This window comes from Apaloderma vittatum, unplaced genomic scaffold, assembly GCF_000703405.1.
Source record: "Apaloderma vittatum isolate BGI_N311 unplaced genomic scaffold, ASM70340v1 scaffold18117, whole genome shotgun sequence".
Classification (NCBI taxonomy): domain Eukaryota; kingdom Metazoa; phylum Chordata; class Aves; order Trogoniformes; family Trogonidae; genus Apaloderma; species Apaloderma vittatum.
Window position 1 is genome coordinate 1 of NW_009726899.1, and position 19,897 is coordinate 19,897.

The 19,897-nt window shown below is 36.2% G+C and overlaps 1 protein-coding gene across 1 annotated transcript; it reads right to left on the bottom strand.

Annotated features, from left to right (window-relative positions):
• Positions 1-372: 372 nt before the first annotated feature.
• On the bottom strand, positions 373-19,890 carry LOC104268003 (sodium channel protein type 2 subunit alpha-like; the record flags this gene model as incomplete). Its single annotated transcript, XM_009873476.1, has 13 exons — positions 373-546; positions 1,310-1,548; positions 2,178-2,310; positions 3,244-3,624; positions 6,797-7,087; positions 8,479-8,685; positions 9,566-9,707; positions 10,268-10,331; positions 13,515-13,787; positions 14,697-14,788; positions 15,474-15,602; positions 17,315-17,404; positions 19,877-19,890. Coding segments are annotated over 13 exons (2,229 nt in total), but the record flags the coding sequence as incomplete, so codon positions are not given.
• Between the last annotated feature and the right edge of the window lie 7 nt (positions 19,891-19,897).

A 19,897-nucleotide genomic window follows, 5' to 3' on the forward strand; every position in this document is an offset into this window, starting at 1 on the left:
TTACTAACCTTCAGTCACAGGTGGTGAGGGCCTGTGGCTCTTGCATTTTTTATTCCTTCATGCAGGGAGGAAAAGACTCTAAGAGGTAGTATTATTAAAAAAGTTAATCCTTAAAGCATACTCACTGCGAAAGCAGAATTGATGTTGACAATGTCTTGAAGAAGAAATAGACGTTACTACGACAGTATGTAAACCTAAGTTGACGTAAAAGATACATGCCATCTAGTTTTTATGGGATTTAGTATTTTCTAAGATCTTATGAAAAGATCTTCTGTCTTAGCCAAAAATAAAATGTACCAACAAAAACCCCACAACATACATGCGCAAATACAAAAATGTAACAAAGATATGTATTGTATTGAGTATATTTACCAATCGGAATGATCGAAGCACTGATAATCCTTCTACATTTGCAAGGCCAAGCTCCATTAAACTAAGACTTACAATAAAACCATCAAAAATATTCCATCCCTCTTGGAAATAATAATAAGGATCCATGGCAATTATCTTGAGAAACATTTCTGCTGTAAAAATTCCAGTAAATACCTGCAAGGAAAATAGTTTCTTACTCCAGTTTAATGAGAAAAAATTTAAACCCCCAAATTAACAGCATCAACTTCTGGTAAGTTACATCTTCAGCAAGCAATCCATGATAAATCTGAATAGCTTCTCTATATTGCCATATATTAGGGTTAGGAATTATACTCAGTTTTGAAGATTACATATGCATTACAATGTATTGTTTCCAAAGAAAAAGAGGTAATTGAGAAAAATGTGGGGTTTTTCTACCCTAGTAATATGCATATATAAATACCACTATGCAGAATCTCTTTTGATTTTAATGCTCAGTTTTTCCTCCTTAGATCTCATCTTTGCCCTTGGGACATCTTTTTGCTTCTAGGGATATAGATATTACTAAGATTAAGAATGGTACTGAAAATTTAGCAGACCTATTCTTCTCCAGGATGACCTGCAGAAGGCACTGTCACGCCAGTTCACCATATCCTGCGGAGTTTCAGCACATCTGCCAGTGTTACTGGGTCTTTTCCCTCTACAATTCCCTGAACACTGAGGAACTCATGAGGTGCTAATGAGGGGTGGAACAGTTGTGTGAATGGAACTGAAGGTTCTTAAGATTTCTAAGTGTCCATGCAAGAAAAAAATATTAGATACATCAATTTGACCAGCTTCAATGACAAAACTTGAAGGTTTTAAAAGTCAAAATTCATACTGACTCAATAAATCTTCCTATCTTTTCTTCCATAATGCAACATATGTACATATGAAAAATTATTTAAGAAAGACTTACAAGGTTTCCTACTGAAAGCACACCGCTAAACTGTTCTGTCATTGGGTAGTGCTCCATGGCCATGAACAGGGTGTTTAGGACAATGCAGATAGTAATGGCCAGATCGACAAATGGGTCCATCACAATCAGATTTACAATATGCTTGATTTTCAGCCAGGGAGTACAGCAGTCCCAAATCAAGCAAGTGTTAGCAAATTTATACCAGCACGGGGGGCATTTCTGTCTGGATTCTTCCAGTTCTGGAGAGAAAGACGAAAATATTAATGTAAACATACTTTTCTGTTCCAGTATCACCTGGGTATTTCCAACCAATAACAAAATGGTTTATTCTATGATTCTATACACAGAATGAAAAAATATTTAAATTCTTCCTCATGAAAAACAAAAATTTAGAACAAACCTGAAGTTATACAACTATTTAGACAGTATTACGCTCCACATGTGTAAAACTATCATTATTACCTTCCTGTTTGCTATTTTGGGCATAGTAATTTAAGCCTCAAAGTAATGTTTTGCCCTTTCTTACGGGTAGTTGCTTAATTCCATGATTCAGATTAATTATATTTAGCCTTACAGAAAGAACAATATGATGCTTCTTTGTGAAACAGCGTGTCTTGTTGAATTCTTAGAAGGGGTTTGTACTGTGAGAAGCATAGCCATTTCGGTAATCTAAGAAAAGTTTTTACCACAAATCAAATATATCCGTCCATCTTTAAAAAAACCCACAAACTACCTCCATATACAAAATCTCATGTTGCCTGTATCCTTTAGGCTGAGTGAGCTGCTTTAAAATACCACTGCTACTTAATGTAGTGGATATTTAATAGCACTTGAAGGCATTACCACACAAAAATTCTGTGTTACCTACCTTCCATTGTGTTTGTCAGCATGCTGGCTATACTCATCGCTCTTTGCCGCGCACTGGGATCCGTTAGGTAGTCCATAGGAACATGGTAAGAACTAGATCGTCTCTTTCTTAAGTCAGTTTCTGTAGTAGTGCCCTGAAAGTAAAACACTGATAAAATAGCCTATTGATCGTTAATTTAATAAGAATAAGACTTGAAATTATTATACTTCTAAAATAACTTTCAACACACTGCTATTTGCATATAGCAAATAGTCAAATTGATCAGTGGGACTGCTCTTGTGCTTAAATAATATGTTTTAGGTATTTTGCTGAAACAGGGATAAGACATTAAAACACATTTTAGACTATAAAAAGTTCCACAATGCTCATCAATGAGCTTTGCTGTCAATATCTAATTAGGCAGTGAAGTCTTTTTCTAAACATGAAAATGCACAGCCCACACAGCTAGTAGTAAAAACGCAAAGAGGTAGTGTATTTTCTTAATACAACCCTCAATTTAGAATAAATTATCAATTTTCTAGCACATATTATCATATTATCAAACAAAAGAAAACATATTTAATAATGTGACATCTAAAAAAACACTCTAGAAAAATTAACTATGTTACAGGAACACTATCGCAACCCACGTAAGTTGTACTATCAGTGTTAGATGGAGAGTTTCCTATGTGGTCAGCGGGGAGTTAAATACTCATTTAATATATTCCATTAAGTAAATATAATTATGATTTGTTTTATTTTGATATCTGATATAAGAATACAGAATCTTCCAGTTAAGTCTTCAGTCACCATAATGAATCAATGGTGTAATAATACACATAATACATTTATGCAATAGTTTACTCTGTTACTAATTCCCAGTAAATTAGCATGTACTTTCACATACTATGTTAATTAGAGCTTGATAATTTCAGTTTCTACTTAAGCTCATAGCTGGAATATATGAAAGGAGCATACACAGCTTGGCCAGAAAGGGAATCATTCCCAAGTGACTAAATTTGGCAGAAACAGTAGCTGATCACACACGGAGAGGACATCATGCCTGAGCTATTGCAGACTTCCTTACATTGCTAGCAGTGGCTGCTTTATCAATCATCACCTCTGGCAGAAGCTGTCCAGTAGGTGACATCAAAGCTGGTGGCCCACCGACTAGAGAAACTACTCCATTGCAATCCACGGTGCTGTGCATCTTCCCGTTTGCTGGAAGTGGAGGTACTGTCCTGGATGACCTACTGGCCTGACTAATGTTACTGTTGCGCCGTTCACCGTGTCTATGAGGAACAAAAAGAGAATCTCTTCTGCTCTCGTTGTCTTCAAAAGTGCTGTGCTCGTCATCGGCAAAGTCATTTTCTGATCCTACATCCTTTGCTCGACCTCTGAAGCTGAAAAGGCTTGTTCTGCTGTTGCGCCTTGGGGAAAACAGGGAGCCGCGAATGCTCAGCAAAGACTGTAGGCAAATAAAAACAGTGATGATCAGATGAAAATCCTTTTAAATACAATGTTTTCGTACAGAGGAAAAAACCACAGAGTTAACATGTCTTAAAGGGTAAGGTCATCTACAAAGAAACGAACTGGCACAGCCCCCCCCGCAATACACGCCCTTTTGGGTAGTAAACAAAGAGCACATAAGTGACAGACAAAGACTAGTTATTTTACTACTTGGGATATACGAACTCAGTTGGTTTAATTGGAGTAAAAGAAACTGCTGACAGAACTGTTTCCTCTGCTATTCTGCCTGTTTTATTACCAACTGTTCATAAACTGAGTAAGCACATGTATATACTATTTACTCCAGGTTGGCATTAGTCTGACAGGCTGAGTAAATAAAAGTTTAGGCAAATTTCCTGCATCTCAGTCTGCACAGAAAGTAGCTCCCAAATGCCTCCTATCTTAAAAAACATACATTTTTTTTTCAGATGCTAGTCAAGTAGGTTTTTATTTCCTTGTTGAGACTTTAGCTACCTTGACTATGCAAAGATATGCCTGTAATTTTGTAGGAGCAGTCACACTAATGTTCATCCATTTACTCATGTGAGTAAATGTTCTGCTATGGGAGAATCTTTTCAGGATTAGAGTCAAAGTAATGCTCTGATCCTGCAAATAATTATTCGTGTTCTAAACTTTAATTCATATTGGTGATTACCATTAGCACCTGATTTCACCTAAGACTTCTACGAGCAGCAGAAATGATACATAACAAAGCAGTGTCTGTGTTTCTCTTCTGCAACTTGTCTTTATGGACCTGAGCCCCATTGTTCTAAGTACTGCAAAATGCAGAACAAAAAGGCACTCTGCGAAGAACTTATCATCTAAGCTAACACAACAGATGAATACAAAAAGAGAGGGAATACAAGGAGGCAAAATTGATGGGTATGATAAACAGTGGTCTTAGCTCACCTGAAGTCACTTCCCTGTCAAGCTTTCTGTAGGCAGCATGGTAAAAGAGAGTTTTAAAGAGGGATTTGAGGAAAGCAATGAAGTGTTCAGTGGAAACTCACGGGAGCTTCTCCCTAGCATGAGGGGCAGCATATCAGAAAGAGCTCAAAGAAACTAGTTTGAAAATTTAACAGGAAGTTATGGATGCTGGCAAGGGTCAGTCAAAGCTGGGACTTGACTGGTTTACACTTAATTGGACAAGGTGGGTTGGGAGGAACTTTAGGCATAGTTATGTTTTATGATATTAAAAAATATCTTTAGGTAGATATGTTTAGTAGTAGATTAGGTAAAAGCAATGAGACAGCGTAGTGCTCTTTGCAGCAACATTCTTAATGAACACAGCAGTATCTGGGACATGGAAAAAGGACCAAGTTAAAAAATTATTCACAATTGTGGGTCCAGAGTTGAGTTTAAAAAAAAATAAAAGAAAGAAAGAAAAAGAAAGAGAAGGGAACTAGGAAAAGGCCTCATGGAAATCCCTTAAAAAACTGTCAAAAGTCTAGAATGATCTTCTAGAGCACAACTAAACCAGGAGAATTGAGAGGAAATGAAATCATGAATGTTAGGAAGAGCAAGTTTTCAAGGAGAACATAATGGTCAGCTACGCTGAAGGCATGTGAAATGTCTAGGAAAATGTCAAAGATGAGATAGAAACCTGAGTTTTATCCAAGAAAATATTATTAAGAACTGGTGAGTACAATTTCTGTTTAGCAGCTAGAACTCGGAGTGCAGGGGAACTAGGGTTGGAAAACCAGAGGGGAGGGGATTACTATAGTGTCAGAGTATCCAGCTGTAAATGAACTTGGAGATGAAAAGGTAAAAGCAGCAAGTTGTATGAGGAGTGCTTCATTTCTTACAAGATGGATGAATTGAGTTGCAGTTGAACAAGGCTGCATTTTGAATGAAGACACAAGCAAGAATATGCACCTAAGGGATCATCTGGATCTTCAACGTAAAGTTGAAGTCAATGGATATAGGTGTGAAAATTTGTATAAGGAACAGAATGAATCATGAACTAACTAAATTCAGAATGAAGTCTTACGTAGATTAGTTAGTTAACAACATAAAAGGTGGCAGACGGGGGGGGCGGGGGGATGCAGTATTGTTAAAAAAGGAAGTACATTAGGAAGTAAGTGGAAGGAGGAGTTAACTTGGCAGAAATAGGAAGCTAGAAGCATATTCCCACCACAGTCTGATCTAAGGAGGACAGTCCTTAGTAAGAAAATATTGGATGAAGAGGTCTGAGCTTCTTTGAGAATGGGAGCTGAAGAAAGAAATACATGAAGAGAATATGAATGCTCGTGATCTATTTAGGAATGAAACAGGCTTTCCAGAGACAGTAATAGAAGAGGATTCAAAGGAAGGAATGAGTTTAACAACAGTGACTAAAATCAGGGAGAAAACAAGTCAAAGATCAGGGAGAATCGAGAAGGTTGGGATAGAAGGAAGAAGCATATTGAGGTAGACAAAGGGGCAGAAAAGGGACAGAATGGAAGTGAGATCTGGACTTGAAGTGCTAAGGGAAGAGTCAGGTGCAAAAATGAAGAGAAGTTCTGAGAACTGCAGAAGGGACGACATAACAAAAGTATCAAATGAAATAAACATCTGGATGGGAGATGCAGATGGCACTGAGTCACTGGTGTATCAATGTAAGAGAACACATGCAAGGACATATTGCTACACATTTCCATGTTTTTTTAAAAGAACACAATTAATGGTCTCACATCAATTAATGGTCTCACATCACTGAATTTGTCCAATTTCACATGAATATTTACGCAATTTCTACTGAGGTTTTTTTGCATCCCAAATTTTAGTACTTTTCTCATTTAAAATGTGAAATTCCTTTGTATGCGTGCACGAAATTTTGAGCCACGGATCAGGCTCAATACAACCATCTTGATGGGGAGATAGGTCCATTTCCATTAGGAAACTTGAAATACACCTGATTTCAATTAATACACATTTTTTTGATTTTCTACACATATATTTAGAATAAAACCAAAATCTCTCAAATTCTTAGTTTCATCTTTGGCTGCAAGTATTAACTTGGTCATACTTTGATTTAAGATATAATGAATCTGTGATATTTTTTACAAGGATTGACCAAACTACTTTACAGGGGTTTGTTTATACGATGCATACACAACAAAGTTGTTTAAGAGGTAATAATACTATGGTACCTGGTGTGGGGAAGAGAATCTCTTTTCGTATGTCAGTCTATTCCCCTCAATGGAAAATCGGAAACCTTTCCTTTTGATGCTGTCCTCTGATTCAGATTTGTGAAATTCTTCTCCATCCTTCTCCTCGCCTTCAGATTGCTCTTTTTGCTTTTTTTTCTTTCTTCTATTCCTCCTCTCTTTAGCACTCTTGGAGCTCAGTTTTGATGCCTCAGAAGAACTTTCGGAGAATCCACCTATTCCACCTACTCCACTATAATCTCTTGAGTCAGCTGCTGCAGCTGCTGCTGCTGCCTACACGTACAAGCACATATGCAATTTACAACATTTATGCAAACACACACCACTCACCATTTTTAATTTATTGCCATTCTTAAAAAAAATAATGCTTAAGAAATAAAGACAGTGATCTCACTTCACTGAACCCAGCATAAGAAGTATAATGTGCGAAACACCACGGGAACCATAATTTGCCACGGCTCCATAAACCAGGAGTTAGAGCAGCCCAAGGGAAAACTGTGCTGTCAGAGAACCAAGAGCATCTGTTTTCGATTGGAGCAATATGTTGCAATCAATTTTTCACCTGAAATACTATGTAAAAGTAAGGAATCAAGGCTCAAACAACGGGAAAGATCCCTGTTAACCTGAAGCAAACTTTTTTATACCATTTTGCTGGATTTTGAATACTCTCTAGTCTATTCGATCTGGCGTAACATTTTTTTTATTTCAGTTTTGCAAATCAGAGATTTCCATTAAACTGCAGGCTATTAGAGACCTGTTGCTGTCTGAAGTTTCAAACATTTGTGGAGCATTTATTTATTTACAAATTGTGGTGAAAAACCTCTACCAAACTAACTAAAAGCCTCCATTGCTGACTTTAGGCATGTGCTTACATTGAAAACATAGTTCAACTTCTGCTTCATGTGGCCACATGCCAAGCACACATTATCAATAATCCTATTAAAGATTTTTGGGTCTTCAAAAATTAAAGAGAATTTCAAAGCTCATGTAATCATGATGTCTTTACCACAAAACTGCCTCCTCCAGTTTCTCCATTATTTCTTTAAAACTGCAACAGTATGGCTTTCTATTGTGAGAGCTGGGGAAGGGGTAGAAAAGGCCAAGGGTTGCTGAAGCAAAATATTTCTCCAACAGCACCTATAGTAGTTTTGCTTCTGCTACTTAAATAAGAAGAAATGCTGGTGTTTTTTCTCCTCACAACTCCATCTTAATTTCACAGAATGGTTGAGGTTGGACAGGAACCTCTTGAGGTCATCACATCCAACTGCCTGGCACAGACAGGGTCACCTAAAATAAGTTGTCCAGGACCATGTCCAGACGGCTTTTCATTATCTCCAAGGATGGTGATTCCACAAGCACTCTGAGCAACTTGAACAAGTGCTCAGTGAAAAAGTTAATTTCCATCTCTAACTTGAAAATGTAGTATTTTAGTTTATTGGGTATTGGTTTTGTCCCAAATTAACAGGTTCACTCGAGCCAGCAAAAAAGTGCAATGGAAAATGTAAACAACTCTTTGCAAAACAAAGGGGTTGATATTTATTATAAGACTGAAGGTAATATATTGTTAGAAGTACAGGAGTAAAAGCATTCTTATATGTGTATATAAAGCATCTGATCACAATCGTGAATGGAAGAAAGAATTTTATTTTACAGGGATGGGATACCTGAGCTTCTTCCTGTTGTTTTTTCAGTTGTTCCAGCATTTGCTGAAATTCTGCTTCTTTCTGTTCTGCTTCTTCCATGGTTGCTTGATTCTGTTCTTCATAGGCCATGGCAACCACAGCCAGGATCAAGTTAATCAGGTAGAAAGAGCCCAGGAAAATTACCAAAACAAAAAATATCATGTATGTTTTCCCAGCAGCCCGCAGTGTCTGGAGAAAAAAAAGATAATACACATTTTTAGCAGACTTTTAAATACTGTTGGCAACATCCGTGTTATAATCTAGAAATACATTAGGAGATTGCTTTGTGTTAGCCCAAGATGATTTGGGTACTTTTTCCGTGTAGAAATAGCATTATATCCTGGGTACATGCAGTATGTCTACTATGGCCAAGGCAAGTAAGATTCCATAGCTTGAATACTTCAGAAATTATACCAATGAGAAACTGTAGTAGCAGTTGCTGTCCCCACTGTATGTCTATATTAGAGCCTTTAAATCGAACAGTAATGGGGCCACTAACCACTATCTTACCTTCTTGTATCATGTATCATAGAATGGCCTAGGCTGGAAGGGACCTTGGAGATCATTTTAATCCAGCCTCCCTGTCCTGGGCAGGGACGCCTCTCAACTAGATCAGGCGACACATGGGGACCCAAACTACCACGCCACCAAGACACTGCAGTACACAAAATGTTATGTACACAACATCACCGTCCTTCAGGTTAAAGATACGTGTAGTTCAGGGGCAAGATGTAACCTTTTCAAAGACAACATTAATTGCACTAGACTGCAAATCAATTTAACTTGCATCTACTTAGAGCATGTTTGGGTAAGAAGTTTATTTACTCATTTGTGAAAAGAAACAATAATGCTTAACTATTTTCATAAAATAGCAGCTATTTCTTGTTATGTATTTGAGTAGCACACGGGAACCTAAATCATGAACAAGGGCCTTATTGTTTTTACATATATGAAATAGATGATGATCTCTTTCCCAAAGGCCTTAAGGACAAGTGAATGAAAATAACTATGCAAGTACTATGTAATAATGGTATTGGTGATGGTGCTGTTTATTTTAATAAGTCCTCACCAGCTGGTAAAGATTCTCCCAAAAGTCCTGAGTCATCAATCGAAACAGTGACAAGAATGCCCAACTGAATGTATCAAAACTTGTGTAGCCATAGTTGGGGTTTCTACCAGCTTTCACACATATATATCCTTCTGGACATTGACTACAAAAGAAGAGGAAATGCTATTTTTAACAACTACTCTAAATTATGATATGCTATAGTAAATCACAAAATTGTTCAGGAGTACCAGTTGCTAATGAAATAATGAACAAGTAAAATTTTATTCTACATGCCTAAGATAAAAACATTTATCTTATTGGTTTTCAATTTTTAATTCCATTTCCTAAAGATATTTCAATGCTTCAATAATATAACTGATAATAATTTACCCTTCCCCACAATTTGTCATATCAACACATCTCCACTAGGACAAGAGAAAAATGTCAATTAGCATGGCTGGTAACAAACAGCTGTCACAAGCTGGCAGCAACATTTACACACATAGTATTTGAGGGGTTACCTTTACAAAATTAGCCTAAAGTGCTGATGAAAGAGCCTGTGTAAACTCAAATCACATAGATGGTTAGATTTAAGTATAGCTTCAGTTGCAAAACATCAGTAACGTGCAACTCTACAGTACAGCTGATACTGAAGTTGACCACCTGATTCTAAGTAGCTATTTTTTCTTGATATATAATGAAAAATTAAGACCACTTTCTTACCCTGCATCTGAGCTATTGCCACACAGCAGAGCATCGTTTTGCCCTTCCAAGAAGTAGAAATGACCTGTTTTTTTAAAAAAAAATAAAATAAATAAAAGGTGATGAGAAAGACATTATTTATACCTAATGAAATTGAGCAATGATATAGATATTTACAGTTTAAAGAAATAACCAGAGCTAACAGTTTAACTGCAATATATAATGATTAAGAATGAAAAAAGCACGGAAAGTACTGTTTTGACAGGAAAATTACTTCTGTAGAGCCTTGAAGTTGGCCTTTCTCTGGAAAATGAAGGGGTAGCTGTACAGTTAATTCTCAATAATCTACCCAAATGAATAAGATAAAATGGGTGGAACACCAAATTGCGTATGTCAGCAAATGAGTGAACAAGTACCAGAAAAACAAGACAAAGGATGAGGGTGATTCCCTGCCTTTGCTCATGCATTTTGATATATACCATTTAGTGGTTTTAATTTATAATTATTCATTACATACTATTTTATCCAAATATTATTTGAAAAAGTACTTATTTTTTTTCAGCATGAAAACATATCTTGCACAAGAAATTGCTAACTGGATCTTGACTTGAGCAGTAAAGGGAGAAACCAAGCTTTTATTATACATAACAAAAAATTACTATACAAAATTCTATAGCAAAGGAATGCAGTTGAAGTATCTAGATCTATTTTGCTGATAGGCTAACTATTAAAATGAGGTGAAATATAAATTAAAGAGCAGGAAGTCTTAAAAGCCCACAGCACATTCGTTTCTTTGTTCCTCTTTGAGGCAGAAAGGGAAAACCAATTTGCCATCAATTCCTAGTTTGGGATTCTTAGGGGAAAATTAAAATCTCCAGTGGAGATTTTTGGGTCAGGTGGCGTATTAAGCTAAAGTTGCCAAAAATAGGTGTGTTCTGGCTGTTCCCAGGAAGCAGATGGTTTCTTGAGATTCACTGCCAGCTGGCATGGACTCACTTAGCTGGCGTGAACTAACCACGGGCTGATGCTAAAGAGACAAGCAGGGAACTGCAACCAGTTCCTATCGACTGCTGCTGCTCTGTCACCACCAGCACACAACAGAGACAGCACAAAACTTGTGCATAATTTATGCATCTGCAATCTGTGCTCAGATATTAGATAAGAAAACAGTGCATTTGCAGACATTCCAGTGCCCACATAATCATGGCCTTTGAGAGATCTAACCCTACTTAAAAAGCTTAAAAAGTTTAAAGATACAGATAGGCTCCAAGATGGATTTTTGAAACTGTCTGTGAGCCCAATTAACATTCTAATGTGACACAGCTCCTCCTCTGGTAAGCAGAGGATCCAGTCAAACCATTCAGACAGCTCAACTCTTGGCCCACTATTTTGGAAAACATTTTTCAATACAAAGGTTATAGTGATTAAGTAATAAAAATAGACAATATCATATAAAAAAATCATGCCATATATGAAACTATTCCTGTGTCCTGCCAACTTAATAACAGGACAACAGTCACGGGTACAAGTCCTACGTGACACTTTCATAAGCAAATAAAGGAGATATGTTCTGGCTGGAATCATAACAAAATATTTGAAAAAAGGCTCTGAGAACAGCTGCCAGTGGGCAATGTCAATGCAAAAGGGCATCTTTCTGAAGATCCTCCAGGGATCTGTGCTATACACGGTTTGCACAGCAAGTTTCATTACCAACTCAGGACTTAAAATAATAGAAAGAATGCATCAAATATTCTGAAGACATCAAGCTAGGAGAGATGATTGAAATTTAGAATGACCTTTACAAACTGACAAGCTGATCCAAAAGCAATTGGATTTATTTCAAAAGAGACCAGTGGAAAATGTTACAGCTGACAAGGCAAAATCACTGGGAATCGGTGATATGGTGCTGATATAAAAATTATGTAATCTTGAGATGTGTTAATAGGAATGTTGCATATATGGCACACGAGGGAATTACTTCTGATTTGTAGTGTTATTAGAGGAGTAAGTACCAGGTTTGAGCATCTTGTCTAAAAACAAACAAACAAAAACCTCAAAGAACAAAAACCTTAACCAAAAAAAAACCACAAAAACCCCTCAACCAAACAAAGAAAAAAATCCCAGACTAACCCAGACTAATCTGAAAGAGTCCAAAAAAGAAAAGAAAAAAAGCGAAAATAGGTATAGAAAATGCAAAACAGAAAATAGGATTGCCTGGTTTAGAAAAGACCAGAAATAAAGAAGATAACAGGTTTAAAATATCATAAAGACTAATATAAAGTAGTCTACGATTATCTTATTTCTAAATCCATGGGAGAAGTAGTAATGTATTCAATATGAAATTAGGAAAATTTAGGTCAGATATTTAGAAGAAACTTTCTATTTGTGCCATGTTCGTACCAGAAGCAGCTAAAGGGGAATGGAATTTGTTCTTCAGATGATTTTAAGAATAGGTTATCATCCCAAATCTTCTCCAAGATTACATTTTTATCATACTACAAGCATGCTGAGACGATAAGTATATTAAAAGATTATAAGGCAATGAGACTTGAGTCCAAAAGCATTTAGCTGTTAAACGACAGTTTCCCAGCGCTCAGTGATACAGGCATCAGTTAAAACATTTATACAGACTTCATAAAAAATCGCCTAAGATTATGCCCAATTACAAAGTTAAACCACTAAATACCTTAAAATAAACGAGGGATAGAATAGTAAATAGGTGAGACTGAAGCTATTTACCATGATGAAATAGCAATCTACTATAGATATGTTCACAGTTGCTCTACCTAGATTTCAAACAGTATTGGTGTGGAGACACGCACCAAGTTCCAGAAGAAACAAGGCAGCCGCATTTGCAATGCTGTGGCAGGATTCATGAGCTAACTGACATTCACATGTGGATTTAAGATACTGGGCATTATCTTGCAGTCATATAGCTACACAATTTCAGATCCCACATTAGGACTCTCACACTATTTCAGTAGGCTTGAAGCTAGCATGGAAACTTCTGCTTTGTGCCACAGTGTGGACTTACTCTAAAAGTCATATTCAGAAAAAGGTAAAATGATATTTTGGTACCCCATAAAATCCTATTAGAATGTTAAGAGTACATTATGACTGTTCTTTTATTTACTGCACAAAATGTGTACTTTTACATCTATTGGCCAGATTACACCATTTTAAATGCAATGGAAAGATACTGATGCTTTTGTGTTTAAAAAATAATAATCCAGAAAATCAATGCAGTAAATCATAAATTAACTCTTACTTCTGTCTTCGATGTACTCATCCCAGTTAAATGTTGTCATGGTTGCATTAATAAATGTACCATTTTCACCTATGGAGCTATTAAAGTAGGAAATGACAGTTGTTTCAAAAGTAGAATTGTCTGGAGGCCACTGCAGGCATTTGTTCCTCAAGTTGCCCATGAACAGCTGCAGCCCTATTAGTGCAAATACACTCAGACAAAACACAGTCAGGATCATTACATCCGAGAGCTTCTTCACAGACTGAATCAGGGCTCCCACGATAGTCTTCAAGCCTGCAAAGAGAAAAGATTCTTATTATGATGTTAAACAGATACTAAACACACTAAAAAATCATGTGATTTCTCCTGACAAGATAAAAATTTCATGCAAAATGACAACTAAATGAGTCTAATATTTGTGACACAATAATTTTCATGAAAAGCCTTATTACTCGTGAAGATGAATGAAAAGCTGTAAGTTTATGCTTATTTTATAGTGTACAGAAATAAAAAATAGATAATACCAAACACACTGGTTATGCCAAAACAAGTGATTTTTGTTATTCATGCTGTATCTCAACCCTACACAGAAAAGCATTGTTTGCTTTTGCTGATGCTTCTTGCCCAAACCTTTCTTATATGAACCTTTTGAAAAGCATTCTGCATCAGTAAACCCATTATAAAGACACTTCAAGTTCACAGCTGAATGATATCATAATAATCTTCTTACAATATAAGAGGGGTGATGGTTTGGAGAAGAAAGACATCTTTAAAACAATACCCCATGCACAGCCCATGCTATCCTTTAGAGTTTAATTTTTTGTACATGACTTCGAACTGATTTAAGTTGCTATATCAAGTGCCTGCAGTAAATGATAAAATTTGCATCAGTGTGAAAGCTTAAAATTAACTTATATTTAAAACATATAAAGGAAAGCTTGATGTCATAAGATGCAAACCACATAGGCTGCTTACTGCAAATATCTCATGCAAGAATTTGTTAAACTCAAAGGCTGATTTTTTTCAAAAATAAAAAATAACTAATATAAGAAAAGCAAGAATCAATTTAAATAAAATTACAGGTCTTGATTCCTGCTTTTTTATTTTGTTGACAACATGTACCAAACAAGGCTTATGCTTTAAAAATGTGAGTGCAGCCTTTGTAGAACAAAAGTCAGCCTCAGTGTTTAACCTAGCTCTCACCTGGAATGACTGATATTGTTTTCAAAGCTCGGAGAACTCTGAATGTTCTCAACGCTGAGACATTGCCCAGGTCCACAAACTCTGTCACATATCTGTAATAGGGGAGTTCACACACAAACACAATGACAGCACACAAATAACAGTTGGAGATACGAGGGGCCTAACACCTTACACCAACTACTTCTTACCTGGGATTACAGAAATAGTTTTCAAAGCTCTCAATACTCTGAAAGTTCGAAGAGCTGAAACATTGCCTAGGTTTACAAATTCTGTTACATACCTGTAGGATTAAATCACAGTTACTCAGAATTGAGGCAGAGCTTATCCTATTTGCTTGGGTCTTTCATCAAGACCTCTTCACCGTTCACTGTATTTTGGCTGTGTTATAAATATGCTTCTGATCATAAAATTAAACTAAGTTTCATCAAAATAAGCTACACGGGCTTGATGTTTGAAACCCAATCTGATCAGCTTATGGCAGGAAGTCAAAAGGATTCCTTTACTTCTGGTACGCAGAAAGGAGAGAGGATGTGAACAGTTCAGGCTGATGGCATTCACAATCCTAGCGGGCTGGCACACCATGCTGGCCTCTGCAGCACATGCTTAGTTAGAAATACTAAAATGTGTAAAAGAAGTAGAAGAAACATATTGAAACCACAGGAAGTCCAGGCTCCAAATGTTCTGGCTGACAAAATACGAGGCAATTTTTAGTCACTAATTTAATGCTATCAAGACTTTTTTTTTTGCTTAAAAAAAAAAATAAAGTAAAAGACTTACGCAAATGTAATGACAGTGAAATCTAGCCAATTCCATGGATCTCGAAGAAATGTAAAATCTTCTAAACAGAAGCCCCTTGCAAGAATTTTAATAAGTGATTCAAAGGTATAAATTCCGGTGAATGTGTATCTGAGGAAAATATGCAAGACAGTTCACAGGAACACGCGTTATGTTTACACATTATGCTCTCAAGTTGCTTTATTCTAATTTTCTGCCCTATAGGTGACATAAGAATTTAATGGAAGTTGCAACCAACTTTAAACATCTGCAGAAATTGTACTAGAATGAAGGAGGAATCAAATTATGATTAAAAGACTAAATGACAACCCATAGCTTAAGTTCAAGTTCTATAATCTATACCAATGAGACAGTTGCAAAATTCCCAGTTACTTCATTGGTTCGTATTTACGTCCAAACTGAATCCAAGTTATAACAAAACGCCCAGATGGAATGTGTTAGGATTTCAGAAGCTGCTTCCAGACTAAAAATTCTAAAAATTTCTTTAATTTGTTTTCATGCTGAAATATTGGCCAGTACCATGACGTGGCAATGTGCCAACCATCATCACTTCTCATTGACTTTGTTAAAGAGTAGGTGTGTGCAGTACTTCACCTTCAGCAAGACAGACATAATATTGGAACGAAACAAGTGTTTTCAGATGCAAAATCCATTGCAAGAATAATCAAAAATATCTACAAATGCCAATAAAATGCAGCTACTCATTTTGACTAAAAAATGTGGTAGAAATGCAGAACGTAAAAATATTTAATTCTGCCATTCCAAGTGATTTCAATTTTCTATCTCCACATGATGCAATCTTAAAATTTAGTTTCATTTATATCTTTGTTGGAAAAGTATTCAAATTAAATGGCTTAAAAGGCTTGAACTGGTTTTCAGACTTCAGCCAACTTGAAGCCAATTTCCAATGTGAATTTTTTCAGTTCAAATACCAAAAAATTTCTTTCCTGCACAACTTTACTCAACAGACGAGAAGGACTTCTATTGCGTATCTAAATGGCACAATATAAAGACATGAAAAAATATTCAAGCTAGTTGTCTTTGCTCATAAATATTTACTGTATGCTAGACATCCTGAATGCATACATGTTCATACTGAACTCAAAACGAGAATGCCTCCACTGACTGAAATAGCCCTATGATTTCACTTTTGATTACTGAAGGTTAAACAGGTATGTATCATCCAAAGCAGTTAGAAATTAAGAAGCAGCAGAAGCATAAAATGCAACTGTAAAAATGAAGCACCATGAAGAGCCCTAACTATCACAAAATATCCACCAATTGCGTATATCGGCACCAAGTAGCTAACATCATATCGGACTTTTACTCTTCCTGTGGGAAGATTAGCCAACCACTGAACCACTTTATTAGTTTGGGGTTTTTTTTCCATACAGGCTTTTCATCGCTCAGACTGTTTCTGGTAAAGGAAAGTTGCACTACTGTGAACATAGCCATGCATTAGATGATCCCTTTATCCATAACAGTTACTGCAATAGAGATGGAAGAGTGTATTTCCCCACATTCTTGCACAGATGTAATACAGAACACAGCAGAAAATATTTACAATCCACTTTTTTGCATGGTCATAAGACTAGCTTCTCTTCTCACATTCCCCATCCAGTACTGCAAACAGGATGGACCTTGAACAACTTGTAATGAGACAAGTGTTGAAAAATATACGTAATATTACACAGAAAAAAATAGCACCAGAATAGCTGTTGAAAAGTAGCTGCTGCCAATAGATGCAATCCTAATACAAAATAATTTACAGCTGTTTATTTCCGATTACTGAATATTACTCAAATAAAATCCATTTAACTTACTCTACATTCTTTGTCCAGTCTGGAGGGTTACTCATGGTCATAAATACACAGTTGGTCAAAATAGTGCACATGATAAGCATGCTGAATAATGTAAATTAAGAGTTAAGGAATGTAAGGCAGAAAATCTCATTAACAGAGTATCAAATAACATGCTGCTTTGGCAGCTTTCCACTATCAGGAGCTATTTATCTGTCCACTGCTCTGTTAATACTCAGGGAAAAGCCCTGAATATGTTAAAGCTTCCTCCATCACTGCTTATCGCTAAAAGAGAACAGTCACATAGTACAAATTAAAAATTCCAAAAGACATTAAAAAAAAAACAACAACAAGATCCTGGATGATCTGAATAAAACTGTGAAAATTTGAAGTAGTAATTTCTAATTTAGTGGAATAACACAAAAAGCATTAGTTTTGGATGATCTAGACAAATCTGATCTACTTCATGCATACAAAACAGTGAAGAATACATTCTCACAACTTTTCTTATGTTTCACCATAAAATTTGGCATGTTTCAACATTTGTGTTTATCATTATAATACATATATTGAAAGCTAGTTATCACATAGTAGGAGAGAGCACAGGGAAATTTTAAGGAGATAGTATTTTATTACTCTTTGCTTTACATATGGCTTTTGTAATACTAATATTTGTGGAGGGGATGGCATATGATATTCTCAAAAAAAGAAATCTAAGAAGATTTCCAGAACAGGTCCAAGTCATAAATAATTTAACTGATTTTAACAGAACTGTTCTGGATCTACAGCCTTTGACTCTCAGGACTGAGAATACTCTTCTTAGAAATGAAAATACAAACACCGAAATGAAACCCACATAAAACGTCCACATGATGGCACCACCACCTAAAACTGTGAAGACGACAAAGCTCGATTCCGAGAAGAGCTTCTGTAACTAAAACGCAGGTTCACACGGTGCTCCTAAACAGAACTCCGAGTTTATGGGGGTGGGAAGTACTGTGAGGTTCCCCTCACGAAGTTTTCTTTGCGTGTGTACATTAAAGAAAAAAAAAATAAAAAACCCCATCAAGCAACAGTGAATACTTCTGCCTTCTGAACTGTCAACTGTGGCATTATGTTCAATGATTCTTCAGGTTTTGTGTTCAGTGAACATATTTCAAATCCTTCACTCATAATCTAGCTTCCCACTATGCAACTCGTATAGCAACAGAGCAGAAGAGAAAGGTAATTTCAAAAACAGACAAAATATCATAGGAGTGTTTCACAAGCCTGTATTTGACACAGACGTTCAAAACCTTTTTTGATTAAACGTCCTCTGAGTTGCACATCCTCACTATTCTTTTTCAGTGGAGAAATAACTAGCACATCCCCTCCCACAATTTTAAGCAATGTTTTTTAACATTCTGACTTCGCTCTAGCTCTTCACCATCTCAGTTCTATGTTCTTCCATTACTCCATGTAAATTAGTAGCACTCCATGACATGCTAAGAAACGTCACATAACTGACAAATAATTATTTACAGTGACACCTGCAGCAAGGAAATACACAGCAGGCTACGCAATGTCATGATTGATTCTGAAGTCACTTGCGGGCCAACCATTGATAACGACATCTAATATGTAACAACCGTTATAATTATCAGACTTAGACCAACATTGATGAAAATTGTTTTAGGTTTTATGCTACATGATCTTGGGATTCCTATATGTAATGCTACTACTACTTGCAGTTTGCTTATGTGAAACTCTTGTAAAATGCAATTGTGCAAACATTTGTAGTTGTTCTTTAAGTAAGCAGACTTGCAGAAGTTAACTCCCTCCTTGCTCAAATCAGCATTTGGCATCAGAGCAACTATTAATACACTGGAAAAGACAAGTAGATAAGCCATTATGATCATTGAGCTTTGCAAATTTCTACTTGCAATGTGGAAATCTCACAACCTACTTGAAGCCTGAATTTAAAACATCTACATGACTACAAGTGCGTAATGCAGTAGCGATCAAGAAACAAAATACAGGTGAGGCATGTATAGGACTGAGAATGTGTAATTAAACAAGAAACCTAAACTGTTCTATCAACCTATCCTTCTGCAACTGTGATCTGAATCAGAAAAGGAATAACAAAACTGTATTTTCACAAATTATTTGTGCAAGCACAAACCTGGGATCAAAGATTTGATTTTTAACACAAAGTGTCGGTACAGAACTAAAGTATTTTGAGCAATATATCTGCAGTTTATGAAAAATGTGGAGGAGGGGAAGAGATGAAAAAAGACATGATGATTGCAGGAATAATAAGAGAAAGGGGAACAAATTGGTGGGGGAAGAAAAGAAGACACAGGAAAAAATTGTAAAGCACGATGACTTGTTTGGCTTCTGATATTACTATATAAAGATCCAGTGATCTTAACAATGAACACAAATGTAGAAAGGGAATAAGAAAAAGACCAGAAGACACACGGCAAAGAGAAGAAGGACAAAACACAATAGTTCATATTGATCCTGGGACATGTGTCAGAGAATGATTAAAAGACTAAGTAACATCTCATTCACTACGGCTTTAGACAAACCACTTGAAAAGGATATGAATGTACCAAAATCTTAATA